This window comes from Microcebus murinus, chromosome 7 (genome assembly GCF_040939455.1).
Source record: "Microcebus murinus isolate Inina chromosome 7, M.murinus_Inina_mat1.0, whole genome shotgun sequence".
NCBI classification, from domain to species: Eukaryota; Metazoa; Chordata; class Mammalia; order Primates; family Cheirogaleidae; genus Microcebus; species Microcebus murinus.
Window position 1 is genome coordinate 2,501,543 of NC_134110.1, and position 12,602 is coordinate 2,514,144.

A 12,602-nucleotide genomic window follows, 5' to 3' on the forward strand; every position below is an offset into this window, starting at 1 on the left:
ATCCTCATCTTGCAAATGAAGACACTAAGGATCACAGAGAACTGTTGCCCAGGCTGCAAAGCTAAAAAGCAGATGAGCTGGAATTTTAACCCAGAATATCCTATTTCCAAATTAAAAACTTTTTATCTCTCCATTCAATTCTATGGGAAAAATTCTGTAAGACAGCATCAACAATGTCAGGGAAAGATATTAATGCTGTTTCCCTTATAATTTTTTTTTTAAATAGATGAGCCGGGCATGGTGGCACGCACCAGTAGTCACAGCTACTAGAGAGGATAAGGCAGGAGCGCGCTTGAGACCAGGAGCGTGTTGCACTGAGCTGTGGATGATGCCACTGCACTCTTGCACTCTAGCCCACGCAACAGAGCGAGACCTAGCCTCAAAAAAATTTGGATGACATTTAAGATATTAAAAAAAGGTAAAAAGAAAAATGAGACAGACAATATAAGCCCACTATTCATTTTAAGAAACAGAACTTTACTGGTATTTATGTATTCCTTTTCAGTCATGTCCTCTCTCAAGAAAACCATTATTTTGAGCTTGCCGTTTATCTGTGTATTTATCATCACATATGTATCTGTTACCAAACAATATATGGTAGTTACATGTTTTTAGCCTTTATATAAATGGTTTGTAACTTGTTTTCAAAATTCATTGTATTTGTGAGATTGACCAAAGTTGATACAATGTAGTTCATTCATTTTCACTCATGTATAACATTCCATTTTGCACCATATACTTATCCCTTCTTCTGTCAATAGATATTTAGGTTGTTTTTCTTTTATTTATTTATTTTTGCAAGCATAAACAGTGCTATTTAACATCCTTATACACATCTCCTTGTTTAAGAGTGTACTTAAAGTTTCTCTGAGATATATACCTAGAAGTGGAATTGCTGTACCTTGGCATCAAGTATTCTTCAAAGTGGTTGCAAGTTTATAAATGTTTCTACTGCTTAATATTTATATCACAAAATACTGCCAGTTTTTACAATTTTGTCATTTTAATGGTTATGAAAGGGTATCTCATTTAGATTTTTAAATGCATTTCCTTTATTAGTTCATATCTAATGTGTCTGCCACATGTTGAGGTCATGTTTGTAGTCCCCAACCCTTGGGTCGAGGCCCAGTACCAGTTCGTGGCCTGTTAAGAAATGGGCCACACATCACTGTCTGAGTTCCGTACCATCACCACACCCCACCCCCAGTCCATGGAAAAACTGCCTTCCATGAAACCAGTCCCTGGTGCCAAAAAGATTGGGGATCACTGTTTTAGATAATACCAGAAACATGTTTTTCCATCAAGTATCACCTTTCTCCCAATTGTATATTTTATCTTTTCTGAAAAGACATGTCAAGTATTCATAATTATTGCCACTACTCAAAAGTCATACATACTATTATCACTTAAAATCACCTATACCCAAGCTATCCTCATAGTCTTTAAATACCTTTCTTTTGGGAAATTAAAAAAAAAAAAAACCTAGGCCAGGCATGGTGGCTCACACCTGTAATCCCAACACTCTGGATGCTGAGGTGGGAAGATCGCTTGAAGTCAGCAGTTTGAGACCAGCCTGAGCGAGAGCAATACCCCATCTCTACTAAAAACAGAAAAATTAGCAGGGCATAGTGGTGTGCACCTGTAATCCCAGCTACTCAGGAGGCTGAGGCAGAAGGATCACTAGAGCCCAGGAGTCTGAGGTTGCAGTGAGCTATGATGATGCCACTGCGTTCTAGCTGGGGCAACAGAGCAAGACTCTGCCTCAAATAAACAACAAAATAAAAAATTATTTAACCAATTTACCCCCACCCTAAAACTTACTTTTAAAAATCCTCATAGTTAAATCTTTGTGTACAATGTTGTTATTTCAAATCAATTCCTAAGGTAGCACTTTTGGGCCAAAGGATATGATTATTTTTCAGGATGGGATTATCTTTAAAACCCTTGATACACAGAGCCAAACTGCACTCCAAATGGACTCTATTAATTTATGGGTATAAGAGAGTATATTTCTCAACCTTCTTTAAAACCTTTTTGACAATTGGTTGTCTGTTGGAAAAAAAAAATCAAATCTAATCTTATCAACAAGAAGGCTATTGGATGAACCATCAAGAATATCTTCCCAACCTTCACTATATCATTTTAAGAGTCAAATTACTTCCCCATTCTGTTATGTGCTAAAACTACCATGTTTCCTCGAAAATAAGACCTACCCATAAAATAAGCCCTAGCAGAATTTCTAAGCATTTGCGCAATATAACCCCTACCCAAAAAATAAGACCTAGTGATGGGCATGGCTACGCAGCGCATCTGCAAAACCCATGCATTTCGTCACGGAGAGAGAGGTAAAGAAGACCAGCAGCCCTTCTCATCTGCCCCATAAGAGATCTACTGCTTGACATGAGAGATTGGGGCCAATGGTTCTGAAGGAAATAGAGTCGCAAGAAATTCAGGATGGAATTCGGGGTTTGGAGAGTTAGGATGATGTTCCAGATGAAGATGACTTAACTATATTTGAATAAATGTAGACTGTTGTACCATACTTAAAAAAAATAACACATCCCCTGAAAATAAGCCCTGGGGTGTCTTCTTGAGGAAAAATGAATATAAGACCCTGTCTTATTTTCGGGGAAACACGGTACTAAAAATAAACGTCAAGTGTCTCACCCATTGGCTTCTTGAGCTTGACCTTTGGTCACTCACTCTTTCCTCCTTCCTATGTCTGACATTTGACCTGCTAACATCTTATTGATTAGTAAATTCCAGGCTCTGGCCTCGTGGCTTGCCTAGTGTAGGCATGACAACTCTGCTGATAATTAAATACTCAACTCACAAGTATGTTTCCAGTATATCTTTGGAAGGGAATATGATCTGCAGCCTCTTCATTAGAATGTGCAAGATCTAAATACAATTAATTGCTCAGTCTTTCAACCACTGTATCTGAATAAGATTGGTAGGGCCAAAACCACAGACACAAATGAAGAAACTACAATAAGCCTATCAGCTGAGTTTGCAGGAAGTGGCTCTATGACAGGTGAGTCTGCCCCCTTTCTCCCAACCAGAAGGCAAGAGAGCCTAGCATTTCTAGAGAAGATGGTCTCAGTGGCATTTCATCTAAATGCCACCTAGAGAAGCTCCAAACTGTCTAAGATGCCCTATAGTCCCTCTTACACTCTACTCAGGACAATCGTATAGTATCTTGACTCAACTACCCCATTTTGTACCTTTAACTGACAAATTCCAGCAAAAAGTATTCCAAATATCTCTTGCTCCATCTCCTGCAATGATCTGCCCTCTACTTTGTAAGTGCCATTTAAGTGTAAAAGAGGAATATTTACTCTTTGGAGATGAAGGGAAGAAAATTCCCATCAAACAATCCTTTGTTTTTATATAATTTCTAGAGAGGCAAATTATGAAGCCATATTTATCTATCATTTGCTGACAAATTCCAGCAAAAAGTATTCCAAATATCTCTTGCTCCATCTCCTGCAATGATCTGCCCTCTACTTTGTAAGTGCCATTTAAGTGTAAAAGAGGAATATTTACTCTTTGGAGATGAAGGGAAGAAAATTCCCATCAAACAATCCTTTGTTTTTATATAATTTCTAGAGAGGCAAATTATGAAGCCATATCTATCTATTCAAAAGAAGTTAAGTAGTCATAGCCAGCTATGTCGGTCAGTGAAAATGAGAATTAACAGATACATCTTAACCTACATAATAAGCATTTTATCAAAGTACATGCTAACAATCTGATCTGAGGTGTCAGACAAGGGGGGTCTTGCCTTTCCATAACCTGTTCAGTGGTTTCAAGGGAATAAAGAGATCAATGGCTTGTCACATCTGCAATGTGCAACTGCAGACCATTGGTTGGAAAGTGTTGGATTAGAGTATAGATAAAAATATGATGAAGAGAATACTGCATATAAAATTTTTAAAATTCAGCCAAAGTTGTACTAAGATTCTGGCTATAAATGCTTTCATTTAACAAAGAAACAAATGAACTAATTCTCCTAAATTAAAAAAAAAGTAAAACATTTATAAGCAGGAAGCAAAACTTAAAGATGCTACATTAATGTACTAAAAGAACTGTACTATATAAAGAATTGATTTAAGGATAGAAGGAAAGACGCAATATAACAAACCACAACAAGACTGATCAAGAGAAAAGGAAAAAACCTAAATAATATAGAAACAAACAAGGTTAAATAACCACAGATACAGAAGCAGATAAATATCCCAGCTTTCTTAACATGCATTATTATAGTTTACATAATCCTTATGAGCATCAATTTTCCTATCTGTAAACTGTATCTCTCTGGTTTGGCAGGGAGTAAATAAGATAAGCACTCCTAAATATTTAGGGCAATTTCTAGCACACAGTAAGCATTAATAGATGTTAAATGTTGTCATTATTATAACCAATATTAATAATAGTCTCCACACAAATGAACTGGATAATCAATCTGATTACCTAAGAGCATGAAGTTTGTACCAAAACTGATATAAAGAATAGTAAAAAGAACTGGAAAGGGACAATAACAATTGAGGACAATATCAAATCACAACCTTGATAAGCAACCAGGTGTCGCTGGTTTCATGAGTGTTAATATAAAAAATATTAGGGATCAAAAATTCCTATCCCATTTAAACATAATAGAAAACAATGAAAATCATCCCCTAATTTCTTTCTTTCTTAAAACAGGGTCTTGCTCTGTCACCGAGGCTGAGTGCAGTGGTGCGAACACAGCTCACAGCAGCCTCAAACTTCTGGGCTCAAGGGATCCTTCTGCCTTCTCCGCCCAGGTAGCTAGGACTACGGGCGTGAGCCACCATGACTGCTAATTTTTAAAAAAAATTTTTTGTAGAGACAGGTCTTGTTATGTTGCTGGTTTCAAACTCCTGGCTTCATGCAATGATCTTGCCTCAGACTTCCAAGCTGCTGAGATTATAGGCATGAACCACTATGCTGAGCTCTAATTTTTTTTTTAAAGAATACTTTCCTAGCACAATAAATAAAAAATATCATGAGTCAATGGGCATCAGCAAACCTAAAGCTAAGACACTGGAGATACTTCCATTAATGTCAGGAGTAACTAGACAGAATAACAACTATAACTATTCTTTATAAGCAATATGAAAATAAAAAGAAATGACACACATAACTATTGGGAAAAAGAATAAAATTATTATTTATAAGGAAAACCATTAAAATCAGTTAAAACTATTAAAACTAAGAAGTGATTAGTTTTTGTTTTTGTTTTTTTTTTAACTGTAAAATAGATTCTTTCCAAGTGGAAATGTTGATAATAAAGTACATTTAAAAGAAACTCACCAGAAGTGAATTTAAAGTATTACAAAAGTACCCTAAAGTCTTAAATACTGTTAAGATTTCCCTTGAAATAAATCAAATTTGCCAGTAAAACTGCTCAAAGGGTCCTGATTCCTAGGCTATCCCATGACTAAGGATTCACACAGACAGACACACACACACACACACACACACACACACACACATTCTCTTTTCACTCAGTCTACACTGATTATTGACAATGACTTCTTATCGGCCTAGCAAACCACCATGGCTGAACTAAAACCAGTTCAGAAAAAAGCTAATTAATATTTATTATTTTTCTCATGCTGTGAAAAGAGGAATATCATGTTTCCTCTCAGAATATGTCTCTGAACTTTTCAAGATTTGCCCATATGGAAGAGATCTAAAAGAGTATAAGAAAAGGTTAAAGATTTGGAATCCTAATTCAATTTCCCCATTTTAATAGAAGCCTGTAGCAAACATTTATTTTTAGAGATATTCTCAGTAGGGAACTGAACAAAAGGCTATTGTGTGTTAAACACGGTGAGGGCTCTTTGGTCCCATCTACTCCAACTCTATAAACATCAGGTTGGAATTAAATGATTTTTAAACTTTAAATCAACTATTTCCAGACCACAAAATCTATTCCACACTTATCAGCACATATAAGCTCTCCTAGTGAGTTATTGCTGAGTTCAAATGTGAAATCTGCATTTTTCAAGTGCCAATAAAAGAACTTTCCTTTAGACTTTGACTACAAAACATTGAATTGTCCAAGAATGCCATATAATGTTTTCATTTCCTTTTCCAACAAAAATTTCCATCTGCACTTGATAAATTTACTGACTCTGTATCATTTCTGATGAAAAGCATATGGGTATCAATCACATCACTCTCTACTATTTTCTTATTAAATAGGAACTACAACTTTTTCTCTTAACAAAAGTAAAAAAAAGATGGAGTTTATGGGCCTGCCCTGATCATTATGAACATCTCTGTGTCTTAATTTGTGATATGCATCTTGCCATGGGCCTGCTAAAATGCAAAAGGAAACAATAAATTATGATTAATAGTATGGTCCTTTTAAAACATGTCCACAAATACTCTGACATACCTCCCATCAAAAGGTGGAGTTAGTTCCCTCCCTTTGAATACCGGCCAGTCTTAGTGACTCACTTCTAACAGACAGAATGTGGCAAAAGTGAGGCTGATGGCTTTGAAGGCTAAGTCATAAAGGGTGATACAGCTTCCTCCTGGCTCTCCTTATTGGACGCTCACATGAAACCTAGCCACCATGCTGTAAGAAAGCCAAACAGCCATATGGAAAAGCCTCGGTCCCACTTCCAGCCAAGGTCCCAGCCGGCAATCAGCATCAAGCTCCAGACACGTGCATGAAAGAGCCTTCCTATGATTCTAGTCCTCAGGCTTTGAGCCACCTCAACAGACACCATGTGAAACAGAGACAAGCTGTCTCCACCAAACCATGCCCAACTGCAGATGCACGAAAAAATAAAAGCTATCTTTATTTTAAGCCACTAGGCTTTGAGTGGTTTATTTTGCAGCAATAGGTAACTAGAACATACAGATTATTTCAGCCAAATTGCAGCCATCTTATTCTTTCCATTTCAAACCCACCTGAGAAGACAAACCTGTTTCAAAGAAAAAAAAAAGCTGTGCTGGCGTATCTGGTCTCAGTCAACTCACTCTAGCAACCTGATGGCTGGAATCTCGGCATTCACCATCCTTGGCGGCCAGCCGGCTTTCCTTGGACGATATGCCTCTCACCTCACACCAGACTCCCTGGCTGCCTCTTCTGTCCTGCCTAAACTTTCTCCTAGCTTTGAAAAGTTGCTTTTATTAAACACCTTGGTTTATGAAACTGCTGCTGCTACTGCTATGCTAACATATGCTCCATAATTTTATTCAATGAATAAGTGAAATTTGACTGAAAAGGTAATTCTATGACTCCAAGGCTGACAACTAATTCAAGATATTTGATGAAGCCATTTCAATGGTTATCAATCCAATCAAGTAACCACAGCAAAACATTTACCATTCCTTCCAGTGAACACCAGAGGGGAAATAGCCTAATTAATGAAATAAGGTTTTTCTTTAGAAACACAGCCTGAAAAGTTAACAGCTAGAAGAGATCTTGGAGATGATCTAGTTTAGAATTTTTTTCCAAGCATTGGGATACTGACATAACCCAGGCAAGATTTTCATGACATGAGTAGAATTTTTACCTTGCTCTATTCCCACTGCAATGTCAACCTGCCATAATATAATGGCCATTTTAAACTTCAATTTTGTTTTTATGTTATAAACAAAGTGTATAAAATGCAATTTTGCTAATATTTTATAGCTATAGCAAAATAAAATATACTCTATACAATGTTATTTAATGCTTTATCTTTAAAGTTTAGGATATATTACAAATATAACAGTTATGATAAATATAAGAATCCCCAGGAATTCGTAAATAGTGTTCTGATAAAAAAATTAAATGTGGCTCTTCTATTTCTACCGTAAGAAATATCAGTAATCATCACTCTAGTCCAAATCATTCGGGAAAATGAGCCCAATAAGGTTATGCAATTGGCCTGAGGCCACATAACTAGTTAGTGGCAAAACTGTTACCAGAATTTTGGTATGCCCATGCTTTCTAGTCATGCAGGGGACTCAATCAGATTTGAATTAATAGAAGGAAAACAATTACTATATATTTCAATTCAAAAGGCAAATCAGAGTGGCTGGCTGGGTTCAAACTCCTCCAATGTTATAATCCTTCTGGTGGACTTTCTCCTTAATGCAAAGAAACAGAACCTTACTGGAGGGGCCTCAGGTATCACCAGGTGAATGCACGGGGAATACAGCTGACACTGTGGACTGGCTATTTGAAAACCATTCACAATCACAACATCCCTTGTCTTAACTGTAGAGGCTGTAAAAAGTTTAACACTCAATCCCAGGCCTCCCGAGCAGCTAGAGGTGGGCATGAGACAAAACTACAAAAATGAGGATACATACTAAAGTCACCAGAGAGGGCATTTATTCCCAAATAAAAACATGAATCCTGTTGGAAGGCCTTGGTCCTTGTGCCTGCTGTTTGTGAGGAACGTAGTGGTGCTACATGAGCCATCCTGCTTCCATGGGGACAAAAACTGCACGCTGAGGTTTGCAAAGCAGGCAGACAGAAGGAACTGGCTCTCTAATGGCACAGGAGAGCCGTCACGCCAGCCCAGGATTGCCTATGCTTGGGCTTTCTTTTGAGTGAAGTTTAAGAATACAGAGTTGGTTTTAAGTTACCTGCAGCTAAATACAATCCTGATTCTTCCAGGAAATAAACCTGGCTTTTCCTTCTTAATTCATTTTGCACCAAAGTGGGTGTCATCTGGCTTAGTCTTACATAGGTAAATTTGGTAAACAAATGTTTACTCACCTTTACCCTCACCCCAGGTCCTACCACCACCTTATTTTTTTAAAAGGTCAAAAAAAGAGAGTGAAATATATCTCTTTTCTCCAAGAAGAAACAAAAAGCTTTAGCTTGCAGGTCTCCCTGTAGCAGATGCCAGACAGAACCAAGGCTGCCTTGGGAGACAAAAGAGAGAGAAACAGTTTCCTTCCTTACACATCATTTAACCTCAGTACTGGCTACCATCTAGAAATCTAGCAACAAAAAGGAGGAAACCAGAAACTAATGCACCTGCTGGGCGCTGTGGCTCACGCCTGTATTCCTAGCACTCTGGGAGGCTGAGGAGGGTGGATTGCTCAAGGTCAGGAGTTTAAGACCAGCCTGAGCAAGAGCAAGACCCAGTCTCTACTATAAATAGAAAGAAATTAATTGGCTAACTAATATATATAGAAAAAATTAGCTGGGCATGGTGCTGTAGGGGACTGACATATATTTTCCTAGTTTAAGAATTAAAGTTAGTGAGTAATGTACGTGTTTTGCCCAGAGCAGTTGAAAGTAATCTGTTCTGGACAGGCTCCCTGTGATAAACAAAGGTGTTGCCTAGAGGCATAACACAAAGGACCTGAGCCACAACTAGCAAGAGCAGCCCCGCCCCATGGCATTGGGAGTCTGGAAGCCACACGATAAACATATTGTTCCTGTGATTGCTGCGTACACCCCATAAGATGGCTGGTTAGTCAATGACGGGTAAGACCCCTCAAGGGAGGGGTGACCTAAGCCAGGCACAGCCGCTGGGGTTCAGCCGAAGATCTTAGGGGGTCACCCTAAGAGAAGCTGGGGATGAGAAATGCCCCCTGTGGCTCACCTTGCCCATCCTTGCTAATCTTGGCCCTTTATCTATGCCTAGTGCGTAGCGCAACCACCTGGAGATTCTGAGTCAGGGGACGTCTGCCTCCCTAAGGCTATTCCGAAATTTATGGCCATTGCTGCAATGCCTGGGCAGTTACATACAAGGAAATAACTTTAATTTTTTAGAGTATAAAAATAAAACGGACCCAGTGTATTATTACTTGAGTCAACTGTTTGTAAGTGTGTCTGCGGTTTTTCTTTGTGTTCTGCGTGTTTGTGTTTTATGTTCTGTGTTCATCCTCCATCCTGTAAACGGGCCACGACATGGTGGCACATGCCTATAGTCCCAGCTACTCGGAAGGCTGATGCAAAGGACTGCTTGAGCCCAGGGATTTGAGGTTGCTGTGAGCTAGATGCCAGGGCACTCACTCTAGCCTGGGCAACAAAGCAAGACTCTGTCTCAAAAAATAAATAAATAAATAAAATAAATAAAAATTAAATTAAATTAAATTAAAAAAAACAGAAACTAATGCATGCCATGTTCCCCATGTCTACTGGGGAAGAGCACAAACACTGGGCCTTAACTAGAGGAGACAGTGCAAAAACCATTCACTCAACAGAATACCTTTGCTTTTACTTGAGCATCATGCTGGAGACCTTCTACCTCACGTTTCATTTAAGAAACAAATTGGATTTAGTCTGAGCAATACTGTAATCCCAGGGAAGGCTTAAGAACAAAAGTAGCATGTTTTCCATTCTTATTCCAATGTCCTTTCTGACAAAGTTGGCTGTAGTAGTTTATAAAATTGTATCAATTGTTAAGGTTCAATGGCACTTTCCAAAGGGATGGAAAGAATAGGTAGCACCAATGAGAAGCTAGGAATTCTAACTGTATGCCAAAAAAAAATTTTTTTTAAGAATTTTAAAATAAATCCCTGCAGGAAAGCAGCAAAATGCTTTGGGAAATTTCTCTGATTAAAGTCCACAAAATGCAGACAAACCAATAGCCATTCTGGACCAATAGCTTAGACTTTTCCTCTAAAAGTTAAAGAGAATTCTCTGCCTGAGCATTTCTTAAGAAATTTCTTAATCTGAGTCTTTAAAGCTGCACTAAGGACCTCAAAAAAAGTGACCTCTGAACATTAGGGACAGAAGTCAAGCAAGGAGTAACATTAAGGAGATGAAGAATAATATTTATAGATATAAAATGGTAATTAAGTAGTTAGTAAAGCAATATTCTAAGGATAAAAAACATTGAAAGAAAAAAAGCTATGAGTTTAAATAGACCTTTACATCAGAATAGTTTCCAACAATTTAGAATCACATCCATACAACCAGAAATGTCTTTGCCATCTAGACTGACATTACATGAACAGGAATTCCCACTATTACTCTCAAATAAATGGAACCATAGCCTTGGATAGAGCATAAACAGATTATTCAAGCAGTACATTTTTTTAAGACACAGGGTCTTGCTCTGTTACCCAAGCGGGAGTGAAGCGATCACCCAAGCTTACTGCACCCCTGAACCTCTAAGCTCAAGAGATCCTCCCACCTCAGCCTCCTGTATAGCTGGGACTACAGACATGAGCCACTTTACCCAGCTAATTTATATTTATTTTTATTTTTGTGGAGACAGCGTCTCGCTATGATTCCCAGGCTTGTCTTGAACTCCTGGGCTCAAGCAATTGTCCTGCCTCAGCCTCTGAAAGTACCAGGATTATAGATTACATTTTTAAAACAGAGCAACCATAATTCATAGCAAGTAACTGATCCACATGTTGTTATTCGAATACACTAAGATACCAGAAGACAATTACCAAACTAAAGAAGAAATCAAAGGCATTCTCTTTAAAAGTTTCACTAATTTTTTAGTAACATGTTAGGTACTGTTCTGGAATAGAGATATAACACACAACATCGCCATACCTAGCACGTTTCCTGGAGGCACCTCCTCTAGCTCTTCCAGTTCCCTTCCCATCAGAAGATACAGGTTTTCCAGAGTACAGTATGCCATGTGAGGGACTGGGGGGAGGTCATCTGGTGGAGCTGAGAAGCCTAACGGTACCTGGGAAAAGAAAAATGATTGAAGACAAGTTAGGAGGCATTTGAAATCATTAACTGGTGCCTACATTAATTGGTATCAAAGTTATTTTTATTCATCAGTAAGATATGGTACAGCCACACTTCAAGTAAATCTGAAACATGCAAATTTAAAATGGTGTGATAAAAAATAAGTCTCACTTTATAAATAAAATTTGAAATACTGAAATCGCTCAAATATTAAAAAATTGCCCAGATTCCCATTTAATCATAAACTTTATAGCTAAGTAATATAAATTCTGTCATGACCTGTAGCACCATTTTAGCTGATGCTCACTGCCACTTGCTGATTATAGATGTGAACCATGTCATGTACCAGTTCTGGTGACTACTGTGCTATTATTTGAACACTCATTATTACTAAAATCATTTAAAATTGTTTTATTGTTCTTCAAGTATTTAACAAGGGTTGATCCTAGTACTAGGGTAGATGCTAGTGAAAATAGCTTTGGAAGAATAGATATAATAAAAAATGCCCTGAAAAAGAGCAAACAGCTGCTATCCCGTATGCTGTGTTGTTCATCTGCAAGAGAGCGTGCTGTGAAATACTGGAACGCTGATAAGAGACAGAGCACGCACACAGCAAAACATGCCACAAGTATAATAGATTTATGAGCTCCCCCTACATCAAATTTATTCTTATGGAGATATCTTAAATGATTCAAGTTTTGAGCTGTGTGAAGTCCACTCAAAAGAAATACATTCTCCATATAAATGCAAGTACCCAGAAAGCATTTCAATCAAACAACAACCTATCCTTGATGCCCAATGGCCTACGATGTTGTGCTAGTGCTATGAAGAGAAAAAATGTCTAAGACACAACACATGCAAAGATAACTAACATCACAAGCATAGAGTGACTGACAAAAAACATAGTGCAGGCAAGTAAATTCACAAAGGCTCGACGGAAGGAGAGGCTCCTGTG

The 12,602-nt window shown here is 37.9% G+C and overlaps 1 protein-coding gene across 5 annotated transcripts in view; it reads right to left on the minus strand.

Annotated features, from left to right (window-relative positions):
* Positions 1-12,602, minus strand: part of EFL1 (elongation factor like GTPase 1) — a 123,768-nt gene that overhangs the window by 72,933 nt on the left and 38,233 nt on the right. For all 5 annotated transcript variants that reach the window (XM_076004697.1, XM_076004698.1, XM_012751735.3 and 2 more), the window contains one exon: positions 11,504-11,642. In XM_076004697.1, the coding sequence (XP_075860812.1) occupies positions 11,504-11,642 (139 nt within the window). The remainder of the gene's footprint in view (positions 1-11,503; positions 11,643-12,602) is intronic.